Genomic DNA, 19,519 nt, shown 5'->3' with positions numbered 1-19,519 from the left:
CCTGGGAAACATGATGCGAGACGACCCACAAAAAAAAAATCTCTTGCAATCCACCTGAGGGTCGCGACCCAGTCTTTGCGAAACAATGAATTAGAGGTTGGTGCTGTTTGAATCCTGACCCCGACAGGACTATGGTGTATTGAGCAAACATAAAAAGTCCCAGGGTGCAGTGGCAGTGGCTCAGTCTAGTTCCGATGGCTGTAAGTGTTGTTTTTTTTTCTCGGTTTATCTATATGGATAAGAGAACACCTTTTGCCTTTTGATAAATACAAGTTTCATAACTCACAGTCTCACCTTGTGATTGAGCAAACTCATCGCGGTAACCTCCTGCGACCTCGGCGACAACCATGATGACGATGACAGTGCAAACCAGACCGGTCCTTCGTAGCGATTCCATGGTTACTACAGTAGTAGCTATAGTAACTGAATTCAGTGCAGTGGCTTCCAGGCCTCTGTCCCAACATGTCTCCTGGACTCCCGGATGCCCCGTCACCTAGCAGTGGGACAGCTCAGCGCTCAGTCGGGCCATGGCTGCAGGAGGAGCTGACAGTTCAGATGGACATAGCAGAGTCTTTGGTGCGTTCAGTGTAAGTGGTGATGGATTTGGGCCGGTCTTCATGGAAGTAGGAAAAATCCTGGTCAGATCTTTGTGGCTCCTCCTGTTCTGTCTCCTCTCTTTTCTCTCTGCGAGAGTAAGTGAAAGAAAAGCAAGAAGCAGATAGGAGACAGAGTTAGTCTACCAACTCTAGGGAGGAACTTTGGAAAGAGAGAGAGAGTGAGATTTCATTGACCCGTGCAGTTCCCAGTCAAAAAAAGACATATCTACCCAGTTCACATACAGGATCCATTGAAGGACCGCCCAGTCCTGTATTATTCCCTCAGCTAATCAATCTTGGCTTTAGTGAAGGGCAAACACCCCGTCTCTCACTCTGATGACCAAAGACAACGGCAGGTCCCAACCTAGGGCCCCTGAGGCCCCACTCTTTAAGCTGCCTGCCCACCGGAAAGAGAGCAAACACAAAGGAAGCCATTGATCTTGTAAAAAGCTGTGCTTAATGCCCAAACAGGGCTAGAAGTGCGTATTATGTCAGAGGCTCTCAGGGTAAAATGAGCCAATTTGAGAGGAGCAGCAGGTTGCCATCAGCGAGAGTCTGAATGACTATGATAGTTGGCTGCATGGCTGAGTGACTCGCTGGCTGGGTGCCTGACTGTACGGCTTACTAATTGGCTAGTGTCCTGGGTAGCAGACAGTTGTTATGAATGTGTATATAAAGCTGGTTTTCAGTATGTGCAAGTACTGTAAACATCAAATCCTAATTAAAGTTCAGCCTGGTTGCAGTTTGTCAATATTTGTTTTGGGGTTTGGTGGTTAATTTCAGCTACGTTTCAACTGCAACACATAATACATACAAACTACAAAATGTTGAAAATTCATTTGAATCTGTAACTGATTCTGTCACTGCCTTTATACGCTGACGATATGAGGCTTATGACTAATTTAAATATTGGTTTATTTAGAGAAGAATGCTCTGTTTTCTGTTCTGTACACTTGACTGCCCTGTACTATTCATAAACACACTGTACTTTGTAATTGGCCACAAGTTAATTTCTCGGATTCCAACATAGGGAAAGTCTGCCTTTAAAATAACAATGGAAAATAAAATGACTTCCTCTGACCCACAGTGCCCATTATAACAGCAGACCAGAGCCTGGACATTTGCATGGTGCCCTTCTCTTTGACATGAGTCTGGACGGCTGCACTGCTGCGTGAAGTCTGTCTGCCCAGCACACTCGTGTCCCTGGCTTCCCTCTCTCCACTGCATCCCTCCCTCAGAGCAGTCTGGGGCAAGAGAAGCGAGCGGAGACGCCACATTGGCCCAGATGGCTGGCGGCTAACCAACTGCAGCCAAAGGTAATCGGAAGCAGATGGGAAACTTTTTGGTGATGAGAGCAAAGGGAACAAGCTGCCTCCTGAAAAGAGGAGGAAAAAGAAGAAAGACTAGTGCAAAGCCCCAGGGAAATGAAAGAGACGTAGAGACAGCGAGAGCGTAAGCTGCTCAAGTCTGCTGCAGCAACCAGTCTGAAGTGAATGGGAACTAATCAGATGAAAAATGTTCTTATAGGTGTAGTAAAAAAAAGACGAAGCTGTTTAACAGACTGTGGGGTCTTTGTAGCACTGCAGATTATAGGTGGAAAGTCTCTCTCTCTCTCCCTCTCTCTGCCTCTCTCTCTGCCTCTCTCTCTACTTTGTCACAGTCATTTCCTGCATCAGCCAAAACCCCCTCTGTTTTCATTACTTCTGTTTCCAATCTCAAATGATGGTGTGGTTATTAAATTTGCAGCTTGATATCAAGTGCTTTTTATTACCACACTAACTCCCTCCTTGTTTATTTGAACAAGAGAGGCAGGGAGTCACCCCCTCACGACGCCCTCTGGTGCTTCTCAAGTAATTCAGCTCAAGAAGATTTGTGGACAACGATCAAATGAATCCCAGAGCAACGAGCATGTACACGGTGAATTACTGCTCCATTACTAACCTTACCAGAGGGTAGAGGAGGAGTGAACTACCTCATAGAGGAGAGGTGGTGCTGCTACATCTTCCATGGTTTAGTTTTGACTAAAACTGTTTCACTCTCAATTTTGCAGGGATCAAATCCCATGTTTTTTTCTGCAGGACAGAGAGTGTGTACACCAATTCACCCGTTTGGGCTTTGTTTGAATGGGTTACGCTTATAAAGTACTGCATGAACCACAGACACGGACGTAGCAGAGACAAACGGTCAAACACTGACAGTGATGGACCGCACAATTCTTGAATCAACCATGTAGTTGGACCGGCGTTGGACTGACTGCACCGAGACACAGCCGGGTGTGTGTGTAGATCATCAAAAAAAATTTGAAATGTCTACAACAAACGGTTTTCCCGGCGTACTTGGAGGTCGTTGCCAAGTCATCTTTGGATCAGAGTCCTGACAATTCTGTAATTTCTGACTTGTTGGGCAGGGTTTCATGACTTGTGGCACTTCTTGTGACCACTAAGCCGGGATGTGGCGTTGGAACTATTTTGCTATGATTGACTCATTGCTGTCTTTGTGCCTTGATTCTTCAGAAGCACTACTTGGACGTGCCTTCGACATGTCAGAGTGAGAAAAAATAACCTAAAAGAAGTTGGCCGAAGTACAGGAAAATGTCCAAATTTAATGATTACCCTTCGACACTCCGAGGAATTTATTTTTAAATCTGTATTATTCTTCAACTTAATGCTTGTTTTGACTGTATTGTTTTTTTATTTTATTTTTTTGTTTTTTGCACAACTTTTTTGGCACTTTCTAAGGGGACTGGGACCACCTCTCTGAAGTTTGATGGGTAACTTAGTTATCCTAACTCTAACCCTAAAAAGGAAAATATGACTGATACCAATGATGAGCTAGTGTTGTCAGAGCCCACAGAAACAGAGGGGGGTGGGGGGCTGGGGTACAGTGGTTTGGTCATATATAGGCAGGTTATGACAGCATCATTCTTTCTGTTGTTATCTAACATCGAGCACTGACTGGTGCCGTGCATGTGGTAAAAAGAATGCACATGAAAGTTGTTGGTTTTTTTTGTTTGTTTTTCATTTTTCTTTTAAAAACCAGAGCTAACTACACTGTCCTTGTCTGTAAGTGTTGCCAGGGAGAACGGAGTTCTCCGAAAACTAGCTCACTAATAGAAGCCACATGACCGGCTCCAAGTGAAGTCTGTGCAGAGCAGGCAGATGCAAAGTGTCCCATGTTCCCTAGAGCTTCAAGTTTACAGTACTCCTTTTTTTTCTCTACACTTTGATCATGGAATAGTAGCTCACGAACCAGCATTGGATTCAATGTATTATTTCAGCATAACAGAGGTCCACATAGGACCTCAGGACCGGGGGACCAAGTGGTCCATGAGAAAAATCTAAACAGGTGATAGATGATGGAATTTAAAGAAGTTATATAGATAGATAGATAGATATATTGATCTACCATAATTTATTTAGTAATCTGCTCAAAAAGAGGGAACGGGTCGGGCATTTCTTGCCCCCAAATAAACTGTGCACAGATGAAAAGTGGGAACGTAAACAGGCGGGAGAACCTCGGACGTGCTCCCCCTTTGAAAATGTGCCTCTCAAGTCTGAAACAATATTTAGTAAGGGAGAGAGCTGACTCAACATGAAGTGAGTCAGCCAGCAGCACTGGGAGCAGAGCACAGATGGAGGTGAAGGGGTTTTTCTTCTTTCTGACTTTTATCACAATCCCCTTTTTTGTACATTTTTATCTGATCTGCAGCTCTCACAAAATCCAAAGCACTAAAAACACGGCGCTCAGCACGAAGAAAAGTATCAAGTACTCACGTCGGATAAAATGTGACCACAGTCATGCAACAAACTGTCGTAAAAATTCACCGAAAGAAGGAATATGACAGTTTGGCTTCACTGCTGCTAACGTGATGACTAGGAAAGTTTCTGCCTGAAGTCTGATCATTTGCCTTTTGAGAACCTGAACATGCATGACAACTTGTGAATTTCTGCCTGAAACTCAGGAACAATAAAAAATAGTTCCTGGAGTCGTTATCTTTGGATGCACCAAGATGCCTCAACATCGCCCCCTAAAGCAAGCCCTGGAAAACAGTCATCCTACACCCACCATGGTTACACATGTATGAGGCCACATTTAAAACCAACATTAAGTTATTTCTTTTTACTTTTTAAATGTAACACATTTTTCAAATTTTAATGATTGAATTTGAAATGAGAACAGTGATATGTAAAGCAACATACATGTGCATCATCATGTTCATCCTTTCCCAGTGATGCACTGCCTATGATGCACCTCAGTGATTATTGTGAACAACAATAATCAGGATGATATTTTAAGATCTGCAAGGACTTGTTTCAGACCAATCTGTGTCCACAAGCCTCAGGTTGGTCCTCATAAGTAGCTTGCAGCTTGTTAAAACGAATAAAAACACAACAAATACTGTAATGTAGAGGATGTAAACTTTAGGGAAATGTATGTACGTTAACGCTGATTGATAATATATTCTGAGCTGTCTTTTTAAAACGAATAAAAACACAAAAATATTTTAATGTAAAGGATGTAAACATTAGAAAAACCTTTGTACGTTAACGCTGATTGATAATATATGGCAGTGGGGAACATTATCATTGTCAGTTATTAAGTGCAGTGGCCATGAATATGTCATTGAAATGTACCTACGGTTTTGAGATATCGCCTGTCATTGTGTTTGATGTGGTCATTTTAGAAACTGCCCAGATGAGGGTAAAGGGCAACTGTGTGGCCAATGGCCATTAAGACCTTATTGAACCCACACCTATTTTCTACTGATGTAACCCCGTAGGTCTATTTAGGACAGTGATACACAGAGGTTCAGGGGTTGCCGTGGAAAATCGAGGACCACCCAATGTTCCCTGACCTCCAACTGAGCTGCCGGCTGCATAAGTAACGCCATATTGTCTTTAAAAAATATAAACATATATTAGTGTATGTGAGTCTTTGCAACACACACAGGCTACCACTACAGCAGGCGGCATTAAGTATGTGGTTCCTCTGAGGCTCAAGCCTTTGGCCAAAAAAGAACCAGAGATAAAGGACGGTGACAGACAGTCAAACGACACAGACGTCAGGAATGTAACACACCAACCTGCAGGTTTCTGTGAAGTCAGCACTTGGAGTGAATCAGCCACTGTTCCAGCTGGTCTCTCAGGAGCTACACATTTCCACAAACAAATCTGTAAAACAAACAACAATGTCATTTACAGTCAGGACTGGGTTTCTATCAGCTGACACTGGGGGCAGTAACGTGCTCCCCCAACTGGTGAGAAAGACAATTCCAGCCTTCATTTGTTGCAAGNTCCCTACACACACACACACACACACATACACGACCTGAGCATAAACTCTTCATATCTTGATCACATAAAGAAATTGCACTAAAATGTCTTTCTGCCTCATTAAAACCAAGCTATGGCCTCCACGAGGTCTGGTGTGAACTCCTACCAGGAGGTCTGAGAACATCCACTGAGTCAGGAGCTCAGCCTTATCTCCACACTCAATTTACAGCCATAAATTACACATTACATGCATGACCATGAGCTTATATATAACTGTTCACACATTTATCTAAGTCTTAACAAAAAAAAATACTGAGAAAGAAACTGGGTTCTGTCTCATTAGAAACAGACTGTGGTCTGTGGTGAGAACTGCTGGTCCTGACAAGGTCAGTGATTATACAAGAAGAGGTCCTTAAGGTGCAACAAAAACGGCAACACACACACACACACACACACACGTACACACACGGGCACGCACACACTGCCCTGTCATCAGCCAAGTCAGCTCTGGAGGAGAACAGAATGCTTTCATTTCCACTGGTAGACACCAGGTTTCACACTGCACATAAACCAACCACAGGTTGAGCCAACGCTGGTGCAAAGCCACAACAGAAAGCATAAAAGAAAATCCTTCCTGAGACTTCAGAGACCCTCTGCACCAGGGGTTTCTGGAGGAATGATCTCACAGACTAACAGAGCAGCAGCCGCTGGACTCCAGTTGCATCAGTTTTCCTGCAGAGCTGGACATGAAAAAGCAGAGTGTTGCAGACAGACTGGCTGACCGGAGTCTATGACCTACCTCACTGCGTCCTCCTGCAGACGTTTGAGCAGAGAGAAGACAGCCGCAGCAGGAGCAGAGGAGCTGAGAGGAGAAGGAGGAAAAGGAGAAGGAGGAAGAAGAGGAGGAGGAGGAGGAGGAGGCGGTGCCGCCGGCGGGTCACCGAGGAGACTCCACTTCTTTTACTTCCACAAGCAGAGAGCAACAGATGGTAGTCAAGGGAAAGGCAATAACAAAATCCATACTTCCTGTAATTGTTTTCAAAATAAAACATATTTTTATATATACGTATATCATTCTCCTCTGTCTTGGATATAATTGTTTTACACGTGACTTTTAAACGTGAGTCTCTGGTGTGTAGTGTAGAGTTGCATTCACTGTATATGCAAAAATGAATTATATAATATAAAAAAATAAAAATTCGGGAGAAAACTCACTCACACACGGAGAACATGCATACAGTTAACTTTCTGTAAGGCAAAAGCACCAACCACTCAGCCACTGTGTGGCCCTACACATCATTTTGTGAAAGATTATCATGTAGACTGGAGGAGGAAGAAATACAAGCGGGAATCTGAATAATATTGACCATGGCACGTGATTGAAGGGTTATGTAAAATCCTCTGCCACTAGATGTCACTCAAGTCTTTTAGAGTGTATTAAAAAAGTCTAAAAAATGGGGGAAACAATATTTTAAAAGTACAGTGTAACATGGCGTTCATTCAGGAATTTCTGTGTTTGGGTGTTTCCCTTTACTAAGTTTAGACTATTCTGAAATGTGCGTGAAAGAAACAGTGACTAACGCATTAACGTAATTTATTTTGAAGGCCCACGTCTTCCTTCTTTTGTTTTAACGTTGGTAATTTTTCGCTGCTCCAATGGGATTCTGCTCATTGGCTGCATGATGTGCAGGCCAGCAGCTGTTACTGATGAAAAGGGGATAGAGGGAGAGAGAGAGGGAGGGAGAGAGGGAGAGAGAGAGAGAGAATGACGCGAAATACGTATCACTTTTTAATTATAAAAAATTCAATTGTTGAACTGTTGAATTATTTGATAGGCAAGAATATGATTTTTATCCATAAAAAATAAGACCATTTGTATAATTATATATACAATATACAATTATTATAATTCTGGATTGGAGACAAAGTTCAGATGTGGGGTATTTTTAATTATCTAAGATTGCTCTATGAAATAGTGTAGTTTGTACTGAATTATTCAATTGTACAGTGTAAGTACACACTTATCATAAAAGCAACACTGTGTCTTTTGAGTCTTTTGTAATAATTAAACTAAAGTATTTAACTTGTAGCAGGCCGCGGCTCAACACCTCACCACTGCAGGAACACGTGTGTGTGTGTGTGTGAGCTACACTTGCATTTTTTTTGTTGCAGTGCAGACACTTTGTCCTCGTGAGGGGAATATAATTTGAGGTTAAAGATGTAGGTTTGAGTCAGGATTAGAACTGAGAAAGAGTAAGAGGATACAGATATATATCTATGAAAAGGGCTTACAAAACACGTGTGTGTCTGTGTATCCGTGTGTGTGTGTCTGTGTGTGTGTGTAAGAGAGAGCGTCACACTCACCACACACTTGTTTCTACCGTATGGGAGATCAGCAGATAAAATTCTGCCTCTGAATCAACAGCTCTGTTCTGTTTCACGGCAAAATGTGAGTAACTTATTATTATTATTATTATTATTATTACTAAAACCACCCGTCATTAAGATAAAGCTTTGGCGTTGTTTACTCTGAATTTGTTGCGTCTGCTTTTTTGACTCTTGTTGTTCTACGAGACATTGAAAAATGAATGTGTAATAAATTAATTTTATCTGTGGTTTTCCTGTAACTTGTATTTATAGCTGTTTGTTTCGCTAAATTAAAAGACACGTTTCAAAAACCTTGGGTTTAACTTTGTTTCTCGGTGGGAAAGTGTCATTTTTAAAAAAGCACTGGAGTCAGGCTGAGTTACAGTCATTCTGGCTCATGTGTGTAATATAAGAATAGTCACGTCGACTTGTCTTTTTCGAGAAAACAAAAGCACATTTTACCAAATGTTGTAGCCACGGACAGTAAGTGTTGGTGTGTACAAACGAAATGCAGATTTTTGTTTGAAGAAAAAAAAAAGCGTTTTTTTTTTTTTTGTTGTTTTTGTTTTTTTAATTTACTGCAGATGCTTGTTATTTATTGGAAGGAAAACATCTGGTGCTGCAGTAGTGTTCCAGTTCTGTTCAGGATGTGTGATACACCACTAACTCAGCACGTAATGAAAACAGTTTTTAAACACTGTCCTTGAAACATTTTTACTTAGCAACTTTTTGTAGGTATAGATTAACGTAAACAATGTCGATTGGCCCTAAACTTCATTCAGTATTCATTCATTCATTATATATTCATTAAATATGAAGTGTACATATAAACCTACGCGGCCTCGTTCTAACTGGGAAAGATACGATACTGAGTCACAACCTACAGAAAACTGTTCGTCTGAATGTCAACTTTTTCCAACCATGCAGGAAATTATTGTGAAGTTTGTTGAATTTCAGACCCAGATCTGTGGCACACTCCTCCTACGCCTTCAGTGGCAAGGTTCACAGAACACAGATATCTGTGTTTGGAGAGAGAAATGTGACGCTTTTACTGAAGGATGTTTGAGTCACTTTGCTCAGACAGGAGACAACTTGAAACACCTTTTTTCAGATTTGTTAAATGTCTTCTGGCTTCTTTATTTTTTACACTATAAACATGATATATACGCAGCGCTGGTTAATTTATCACAAATGTAGCTCTTAAAAAAAACGATTCTGTTGATTTATCAACACAGGAAGAGTGTTGAATTTTATCTTGCACATCAGGATATGAATCATTTGTCACCAGGTTATATTTTATTATTTTGTCTCTGACTGACTACTTAGAAACATCTTGATGGCCACCACTTTGACTTCTACCACTTCACCCATGAGGTAACCCTCTAGTCCAGTGGTTCTTAAACTTATTCTACTCTGTACCACCTGAGAAAACATCGAGCTCTCTGAGTACCACCATGATGACCAACATTAGAATATAGAGAGTACCACTGATGCTACGCATACCACAGTTTGAGAACCACCGGTCTAGTCTATCACAGGGTCACAAATACAGACTCACAACCATTACAATTAACAGTGAATTCTAGTCTATCACAGGGTCACAAATACTCACAACCATTACAATTAACAGTGAACCCAATCCTACATGTTATAGGACGGTGTGGGGGGTGGAGGAGAGAACACGAGAGAACAAACTCCATATGGAATGACTGTGTTGTAGGAAATGAACGGTGATCTTTTTGTTGTAAGGCAAGAGCTCGAATCACCCTTCCACCGAGTGGCCTAGAATCTTAGACACTTGTCAGGTCATAGGTCAAACCATCTTGTCTGGCCAACTCTGGTTAAATATAAATGAACCACTGAATAAATAGTGGTCCTCGACTTACATCAGTCTATTTTCTAGTAGTGATGTAACTTGAATACTTGCCCTAAGTTGAAACGTATATAAACGTATAAATTAAGTATTGCAAAATATGTAGAAAAACTGAATCTGTTGGCTGAGAATTGAATTTACTTTGTTAGCCACAGGGAAGAACAATACAAACCACACGTAAAGTGTGCTGTTGAAACACCGAAGGCCAAGGACGTTGTGAACCAACTATGAAACTTTTTTAAACCCGCAGTAGAGACAGGTGTGATTTTAGAATATCACGTCTTTTTGCAAGCATTTAGTTGCTCAAGTGTCATCTCTTTCTCCCTAGCGCCACCATGAAGCCGATGTACTTCTTGAGCCTAATTAAACATTTTCACTACTTGACTGACTAAGATTATGACAGCCATGTATTGTAAATCTGAATCAAGGTTTGTCTTAGCCAATGTCATTATTAATATCAGACGACACCTAACGAATGAATGTCTGCTCCATCAGGTTTCTCTTTCTTCGTGTCCAATGTGGAAATCTTAGCTCAAGTAAATACAACGATCGTATAATTTTGGTGTCCGTCCTCCTCCTGGACATGCTGCTGTTTGGTTTTGATTATTTTGGAATCAGTTATTCTACAGAAAGTACGGCTGTTGTTAGAGGCAAACGCCCAAGTGCAGTATCTTTACCAAAGCTCCAAATGTCACTCTTGGACAAACGTCCACCTTTTTTCCTGGTGATGATATTTCACTTGCCACACAACGGGACTTAGACGGGGGGAAAAAGTCAGAAAATAAACTATTTTTGGAATTTTTCTGTACGGGAGAAGACCCGGGTGTGTAGCCTTTGGCCTGCGTCCATTACATAGCAAGGCAGGAGCGTTTTTTTTTTTATTGCTCCCATCCTCTTCTTTTACAGCACTTTATATAATTCCATTTTATAGCAGATCTATGCTCTGCACCACTGTCATTCACCTTGTACATGTGTCGTCTCTTCATCTCTTCATCCCTCACTCTCCGTCTCTGTGGTTGGTGATATACAGTAAAGAAGAAAAGAAGACATAAAACTATATATTTTGAGAAGAACACGAGCCGTGCTGAGACTTGGCCTCCGCCGATGTTGGACAGGTGTCAGTGTTTTGGTTAGCGTAGCTGCATCATAAATTACAGCAGCGCGGTTCGTATTCTTGTCATGGTGCCTTTAGGGTTGGTTGGTTTTAAATTCACTTTCTCCTTGCAGTACGAGAACTGACACAGATGCTAGAGATTAGCTCGTAGTGTATTGAAAAGTTCATCCTCGTTGGATTTTTAGATAAAAAAAAAGAAAAAAGAAAAATATGAACAATTGTTGGACGCCCCCAGACCACTCATGTCAAAAGAGATGAAAACTACACCGAGCCTAAATCTTCATTCTAGTGGTGGAAATACTGATCCAAGACTCGGGAGGACAAAAATTACAACAATCCTAATTTACAGGGGAATAAAAAAGTCTTTCTTTTCAATTTATCACCAATTTATTCTGCCAAGGAATTTCCACTAAAACTGCTTGATCCATTTGTCACGAGCAGGACACTGATTCAGAGGACGGTGATGTTAATCAGTGAACCAAAATACATTTTCATCAGGGTTTGAATCAAATGTTTTACTGTGGGAATGTGTCTAAAAAACAATGTTTATTTGACACATCATATGCATATTGTATGTATGTATTACAGCCTGTATATTCATTTCTCTTCATTCAAATTTAATGTAAAAAAGAAAATGAATATCAGGGGGTCTAAACTCCCGGCCCAGGGGCTACCCCTGGCCCCCAAAACACCCATCTGGTCCCAATAGTAAAACGTTGCCCTAAAGGTATTTCTGGTAATATTTTCAAGTGTTTTATTTGTTCCTTCATTAAAATGTTTTAGAAGGTCAGTTACGAGAGAAAAAAAAGTCTTGTATTTGCTGTTCGCGTATTTGAACATGGACCAACACCGATGTGTGAATTGTATTTGCTGTTCGCGTTGAACATGGACCAACACCGATGTGTGACATGATGGTAGCAGCAGCACTGGCCCTCGGGGGCCGTGTTTGTTCTTTTTAAACTATATTAATGCCAATGTAAACGGGCTGGTGAGTTTAACGAGCCGATGTTCCTACAGCATAATTGTGTAATTTGTGTTAAAAATTAAATAAATAGTGCTCTTGAAAACCTCTGAAGTTCCTTTGTAGTTGTCTTTTGTGGTGTCTGTGTGTCTCTGTAGGTCTGTCCACTGTGGCTGTGAGGCCAAGAAGCTGATCTTTTCAAAGATTTATTCGAGAGACTGTCATTATTTTACACTTTACATTATTTTGTTTTTTACCCACAATTCACACCGTCATCGATGCTCCTAGCCCACAGTGCTGTTTCTGATAAATACAAGCTCCATCCATCCACGATGGACGTTACAAACTGAACTGAACAAACTGAACTGTTTGTTTTGTTTTGACAAATTACTGTTACAAACTGAACTGTTTGTTTTGTTTTGACACAAACCACACGCTAACGTTTGCTCTGAAGTTTTCCTTAAAAGAAGGAAAGTGCTTCAGTGTCTCACGGAGAGAGAAGAGCAGAAGGGAATGTTACAGAATCAAAAAGCACCTGTTCAACTGAAGAAAAAAGATGCTGAAAGAGGGTGCGAGGGCGGACTGCAACTTCCTGTTGTGGCTTTTATCACCAATGTGTTCATCTGCAAGCGTCATGCAATCTCAAAGGGTGGCTGTTTCTCACTAAACGTCTCATACAGGCACATGATCCCTTACATTTTTTTATACTGCATAAGAGTCTGGAGATCTCAGAGCAGACTTTGATCTAGAGGAGAATTAGGTGAGGTTTTAAAGATGTTTTCTGCCGTGGCTGGGTTTTAAAAAGGAGATTTGATTAAAATTCAAATGTTTACAAACTTGTCTTCATCTTTCTCTTTTATTCATCCAGTTTTTTTCTCCGTACTCTTCACCCTGGACACTGAGCTAATTCCCACCCTGAGGTGTCATCATGTCCACCGACCCCGCGGTCGAGCTGCCTTTCTTCTACGGCAGCATCAGCCGCTCTGAGGCCGAGCAGCACCTGAAGTTGGCCGGGATGTCCGACGGCCTCTTCCTGCTCCGACAGTGTCTGCGCAGTCTGGGAGGCTACGTCCTGTCCCTGGTGTGGAACCTGGAGTTCCACCACTATCCCATAGAGAAGCAGATGAACGGGACTTACTGCTTCACAGGAGGGGTGCCTCACTGTGGGCCTGCAGAGCTGTGTGAGTTCTACAGTAAAGACCCTGATGGACTGGTGTGCACTCTGACCAAACCCTGCCTGAGGACCCCCGACACCCCCATTAAGACTGGTGTGTTTGACAGCCTGAGAGACAACATGTTGAGGGAGTATGTGAAGCAGACCTGGAACCTGGAGGTTAGGATTTCTGCCACTAACACTAACTCTTCAAATAGAAAAAAGCGCATCATTTTATTGCTGTTAATATATATGTTAGTATATAAATTGTTAGTTTGTGGTGAAGTATTTACTATATATTGACAATTGAAAAGACAAGCATCTCTTCCAAAGTAGTTGGTATGCTTTCTGAAATTGCAATTATAACAGCCAGAGCAAAAAAAAATACACGTTTGAGGTTTTCAACAAACTGAATTTTATTTGTTCACCTGCCACATCGACCAAAAGCTAAGACTAAAAATTCATGCAAATAACCATTCTGCTATGATAACAATTATAAATAAGACAACAAAAAAAACAATCAGATGTTGATATCAAAGTTAACAAAAAATCAACAAGGGCGATAAATCAAAAAAAAAATCCTCTGTACAAAAAAAGCTGTGCAAAACATTGGGCTGAATTAATCTGATATCGACCAAGGTATTCTGTGGACAAATAGTTTGTTGTCATGACCCAAAAATGAAGTGCATTTTTGTAATACCATAAAAAATATTCAAGGTCAGATTTTATAATTTCAGAAATTTTAATCAATTAACCGTTTTTTGGACACATCTCTCAGGCTTCTCCAACAGCTTTGTATCATTATATCTCCTGAAGTGTTGAGCTGTGTTCCGTTTTATTTCTGAAACCGAAAGAACATTTTAAAGGAACTTGATTTCAGACGCAAAAAAAGCAGGTTGTGACTCGGGGGAAAGACATCCTCCAAAATTCAGCCAAAAAAAAAATAGTCCAGTAATTCAGATCATGTTATGTTAGTTGATAATTAATATGGCAAGACAATTATTAATTGTGTACCTACACGGTGAAAAGTTTATGACAGTCATGGCAGGTTTTACTGCTGAGTTAAGTTGGGTAGAAAATGTTGATGTTTAATCGGATTCAGAAACCAAATCAAATAGCTCGACAAAGATATGATGATTAAAATGGCTTTGTTTAGGGTGAAGCCATGGAGCAGGCCATTATCAGTCAAGCTCCTCAGCTGGAGAAGCTGATCGCTACAACAGCCCATGAGAAGATGCCCTGGTATCATGGTAAAATAAGCCGCCAGGAAAGTGAGAGGCGTCTCTACTCTGGTGCACAGCCAGATGGAAAGTTTCTGTAAGAGCGATTTCAACATCTTTTACATATGAAATTCCCTTTTCTTACATATCAGATCCGAGTTTCTGTATTTTCCGCCTTGTACTTCACAGAGTGAGAGAAAGAGACGAGCCTGGTACGTTTGCTCTGTCCATGATGTATGGAAAGACAGTGTACCACTATCAGATCAGCCAGGAAAAATCTGGGAAATTTTCAATGCCAGAGGGAACGAAGTTTGACACAGTCTGGCAGGTGGATCCTTTACACATTTGTCACATCTCAGCTATGATTACTACGCTTGAATAAAGTTATATTTTAATGTAACTTTTCTAATGTAATTTAATCTTATCCAATCTAATCTAATCTAATCTCTGTATCCTCAGTTGGTGGAGTACCTGAAGATGAAAGCTGATGGTCTGGTGACTGTGCTCAGAGAAGCTTGTCTAAATGGGAAACCAGTTGAAAGTACTGAAAACTTTACATTTCACTTATTCATGTATTTGAAATTTAAATGTATTGATATTTTGTTTCAAATTCTTTGATTAACCCATACTTTTCCTCTGGACCCTGCAGAGACCCCGAGTATACCAAACGTGAGTACTGATGACATTCTGCACAGTTTATGGTCAGTTATGTTTTGCCAGTCTGTAATTTAACTGTCTCACTTTCAGAGACCTGGACCTGGATCAGGTGCGGGAAGATACACACCGACACCTAGAGGTCAGTTTTGTGAATTACACCCAGTGATAAACGTCTCTGGCATTATTATATCTCGGTATACAGTACTGTGTTAATAGATTTACATCAATATATAGTGTAGCTGTTAAAATAGTAAAATAAATGTAGGATAAATATAAATTAAGTAAATGGGTGTACATTTTCCATGAATTGTAGCACGTCCAGAGAAAATTTGTTTCTTTTGGAAACTAAAAGGGTAAGGTTTTTCTGCATTAGTAGGTAGCATTTTACTTTTTTACGCTTTTAAGGGTCAAGGCCTTTGACGAGGACATTTGTAACACGTATGTGTTGCTTTACTGCCACCTACAGGGCCTATTTTAAACTGGTAAACGTTCAACTTAACCTTTTTTTGACCCTTTAAAATGACTGCAGAGACTCAGTTTAAATTAATTATACTTTTAGGAATAGCCTTAAGTGGTTATTTTAAGGGTATATTGCATTTTACAGCCTAATTAAAGTTATAATTAGTATTATTTTAATATATCTTGTGGATTCTGTTACTACACCTGACATGTTATCTTCACCTTACAGCCGGGCCTGTGCAACAGGAAGTTTTGCCCATGGACTGCAGTGAGTTCAACCCGTACCATGACCCCAACGACGTGAAGAGATTCAACATCAAGAGGAGTCAGCTGCTAATAGATGAAGTGGAGCTGGGAACTGGAAATTTTGGCTGTGTCAAGAAGGGAGTCCTCAAGTCTGACACGTAAGGATGGAGATGTTATGAACATAAGTAGCTTCTTGGGCCACAGACTAAAAGCTCTTTTATGTTGCAGTGGTCAGGTAGACGTGGCCATCAAAGTGCTCAAGAGCGACAACGAGAAGCTGGTGAAGGAGGAGATGATGAGGGAAGCTGAGATCATGTATCAGCTGAGCAACCCCTACATCGTCCGCATGCTGGGTCTCTGCAATGCTGAGAGTTTGATGCTGGTCATGGAGATGGCCTCTGCTGGACCGCTCCACAAATTCCTCAGCAATAATAAGTCAGTAAATCTGACACATTATCAGATGTTGTTAACCCTCAGTGAAACACATAAGAAAATATGTGTGGGATATATTGAAAAATATATTTTTTTTCACAGGGATAATGTGAGCACAGAGAACATTGTCAACCTGTTGCATCAGGTGTCCGTGGGAATGAGGTATCTGGAGGAGAAGAACTTTGTGCACAGAGATTTAGCCGCTCGTAACGTCCTGCTGGTCAACAAACAGTATGCAAAAATCAGTGATTTCGGCCTCTCTAAAGCCCTGGGAGCAAATGACAGCTACTACAAGGTACTGAACAACGACATGTTTTCTTATAGCTGCAGGCAAAAACTACACAGATTTGGAGAAATTACAACAGATAACTACAGATAGTAATTCAAGACATTGTGAATATTGTCAAAGTTCATTTTTTATATAATAATGTACTGTGTACTATGTTATTAACTTTAAAGCTTTTATTCCTGAAGTTCATTTTTTATATAATAATATACTGTTATTAACTTTAAAGCTTTTATTCCTGGTCTGTAAATTATTTTAAAGATTATTGTTTTCCCTTTAGAGACATTTAATCAACATGGTTAGAGTTACACAAAATGTATTTTTAAACATTCAAATATTTTCCTTTTTTAAATTCCTGCTCTAACTATTTAGTCTAACTAACTTTTTTTTTATCACACAGGCTCGCAGTGGAGGTAAATGGCCGCTGAAATGGTACGCTCCAGAGTGTATCAGCTTCCACAAATTCTCCAGTAAAAGTGATGTGTGGAGTTTTGGTGTCACCATGTGGGAAGCCTTTTCCTACGGAGGGAAGCCTTACAGGGTACAACGCACACTGCTACACAAACCTGTCCTGGTCATTAACTTCACCTCACAGCTTGTGTCTTTTTCCAACCATTTCATTTTAGAAATTGAAAGGACAAGAGGTGATGGAATTCCTCAAATCCGGGAAGCGAATGGACTGTCCCGCAGCATGTCCTGAGAGAATGTATACGCTAATGAAAGAGTGCTGGACCTACGAGTGAGTATGAACCTAATTTGAAGAAAGATAATACCGATCTGGAAGTTGTGGAAACCTCTAAAAGTCTTTGTGGACACTGGCAAAGTTGAAGATACTAGGAATTTATAAGGGTGACAGGAAGGGACACAGCTCAGAATGTTGTTCTTTCAGGATATGTTCTGACCAAATAGCTATATAATTCTAAAAACATTTAATACTAAAGAAATGTAGGGTTACTGTCATGGAGTCTGTAAGAGAAAATATAAACGGCGCATGCAAAATTGTATAAATTAACACATAGCCAAATCAAAGTAGTAGACTTCCAATTTGTTATAGAAACATTTCTCTCTGAATACAGAATTACTGACAGACTTTGAAGGGGCCTTGACCAAAGACCTTTGACATTTTTATCATCACAGTGCGAGCTAGTCATAAAATATTTTACATTCTATAAAAAACATCTATAAGTACAGATGAGGTCATTGCGATAGTCATTATCATCATTCTTTTAAAGACACTCCAGCAGTCAAGAGCTGTGGACATGCATTGTTCTTATTGTTGGATTTAGGACAATCTTCAACAGAAATGTGATGGTTTACACTGTTTGTGTCTTATGTGAGTGTCTTTTATAAATTCAAACCATTCAAATGAACTCTTTGGGTTCTTCCTTTATCATCAGACACGAAAACCGCCCAGACTTCAAGAAGGTGGAGGCGTCCATGAGGACGTACCATTACTCCTTATCAAACAAGGTCAACCTCGAGGTAGAGGCAGCGGCAGCGGCAGTGGCTTCGGAGTCTAACAAGTAGACAGAAACAAGCATACATTTTGTTCCAGCTGCTAAACAAAGCGTCCATTCAACAGGCCATTAAAGCAACACAACAAAGGGCTTTTTATGATCAGTGCACGCTGGCCAGTTTCCTCTGCAGTTCTGACACAGCTACGCAGGCCTCACTGCCATGAAATATGCATTTTTGCATATTGATTTGTGCGTATTGACCTTCTGTGTAATAGCCATGTAAAGAGGATCTTTGTCTGTGGGCTGTGGTTTAAATGCAAGTGTCAACGTCTTCACATTGCTGGACAAACTACGTCTTTATTCTGTTATTATTATTATTATTTCTTTTCTTTTTTTGGAGGGAGAGCTGTTAGTTGTACAAGTTGTTCTCTGAGACCGTTCTCTAACTACCTACTGTAGAAGCAGTTTGTTTTAAGCATCAGAATAAAATTAGTTTTTATCCAGAACTGATAGCTTTGGTACTGTGTATGAATGACATTGACATTTTTAACATTTAACACAATTTTTTTATCAAATATTTAAAATTGTCAAAATTAAAACCAGACTACTTGAGATTTGTTTTTGTTTTTTCTTAAAATCAGTATAAATCTACAGTGTTTTAAAAAATACATTTATGTAGACATATATTTGTGAATTTTTATTTGTATTTTTTACACAGGTAAAACTAAAAAATCATTCCAAAGATCATGGGTTTTTTTAACCATAAATATAAACAATGTATTGTAATGCTTATAAAAAACTGTGTTAAAAGTTAATGGGATTAGACAAGCTGTTGCTCGTCAAAGGAAGCGGACGTCTTAGCTGCCAGGCAACAGCAACACAACACCGGAAGTGAAGTAGATTTCAAACTAAAACTCTCACAACGTAACCAGTTTGATGCACTTAAATAAGGGACATTGGGTTGAATCAAAATCTCGACGGAGCTTTGCAAATGTCTTACTTCATAGGTAAAAGATTCAATAAAACAGTTAGAGATTTTTTTCATTAATGTAGTCATTTTGATGTAGTTTGCAGGTCCCTTTGTCTTTTATTTAGTGTATAGTTTAATTTAATATCGTTGGATAGGACTTCATAGCTATAAACAAAACAATTATTTTGTTAGGGGGTAGGACTAGGCTAGAACACTGATATAGACGATTGTCAAATGATAGAAATAGTGTAATGTCTGATTAAAAAACTTACAGTAAGTAGTAGATCTATAAGTAGTATATTTTGCAGTAGGAGTAGTAGTACTTGGATTTGATTTTATAATGCAGCCTGACTCTCCGAATTTGAACGTTTCTTTGTTGACTCCTACAACCACAAGTGATGGTACCAATATTTGTAGTAGTTGTGTACATGACTTATGGCCTTGGAGACATAACA

The 19,519-nt window shown here is 40.1% G+C and overlaps 2 protein-coding genes across 3 annotated transcripts in view; one reads left to right on the top strand and one right to left on the bottom strand.

Annotated features, from left to right (window-relative positions):
• The window catches only part of adamts10 (ADAM metallopeptidase with thrombospondin type 1 motif, 10), a 41,219-nt gene extending 33,727 nt beyond the window's left edge, over positions 1-7,492 (bottom strand). The window contains 3 exon segments of the mRNA XM_025054157.1: positions 295-684; positions 5,680-5,767; positions 6,669-7,492. Coding sequence (XP_024909925.1) covers positions 295-397 — 103 coding nt within the window. The 5' untranslated portion in view covers positions 398-684; positions 5,680-5,767; positions 6,669-7,492.
• A 562-nt stretch (positions 7,493-8,054) lies between these two features.
• zap70 (zeta chain of T cell receptor associated protein kinase 70) lies at positions 8,055-18,708 on the top strand. 2 transcript variants are annotated; one of them, XM_017041295.2, is made up of 13 exons: positions 8,055-8,318; positions 13,053-13,517; positions 14,494-14,654; positions 14,747-14,885; positions 15,017-15,098; positions 15,207-15,226; positions 15,305-15,353; positions 15,903-16,077; positions 16,148-16,354; positions 16,454-16,646; positions 17,038-17,178; positions 17,264-17,376; positions 18,035-18,708. In XM_017041295.2, exons 2-13 carry the CDS (start codon positions 13,113-13,115, stop codon positions 18,162-18,164), a joined length of 1,815 nt encoding a protein of 604 aa, XP_016896784.1. In that variant the 5' UTR covers positions 8,055-8,318; positions 13,053-13,112; the 3' UTR covers positions 18,165-18,708. The 2 variants fall into 2 exon arrangements, with proteins under 2 accessions (XP_016896784.1, XP_008330631.1); XM_008332409.3 differs by lacking the exon at positions 8,055-8,318 and adding an exon at positions 12,811-12,944.
• Positions 18,709-19,519: the final 811 nt, after the last annotated feature.

Source organism: Cynoglossus semilaevis, chromosome 2 (assembly GCF_000523025.1).
Source record: "Cynoglossus semilaevis isolate Cse_v1.0 chromosome 2, Cse_v1.0, whole genome shotgun sequence".
In the NCBI taxonomy this organism is placed as follows: domain Eukaryota; kingdom Metazoa; phylum Chordata; class Actinopteri; order Pleuronectiformes; family Cynoglossidae; genus Cynoglossus; species Cynoglossus semilaevis.
This window is presented reverse-complemented; position numbering and strand designations above follow the sequence as displayed.

Coding starts and splice junctions, on each gene's coding strand:
- zap70 (XM_017041295.2), top strand. CDS start 13,113: ATGTCCACCGACCCCGCGGTCGAGCTGCCTTTCTTCTACGGCAGCATC. Junction 15,354..15,902: donor ATACACACCGACACCTAGAG/GTCAGTTTTGTG, acceptor TTCACCTTACAG/CCGGGCCTGTGCAACAGGAA. Junction 16,078..16,147: donor GGAGTCCTCAAGTCTGACAC/GTAAGGATGGAG, acceptor TTTATGTTGCAG/TGGTCAGGTAGACGTGGCCA.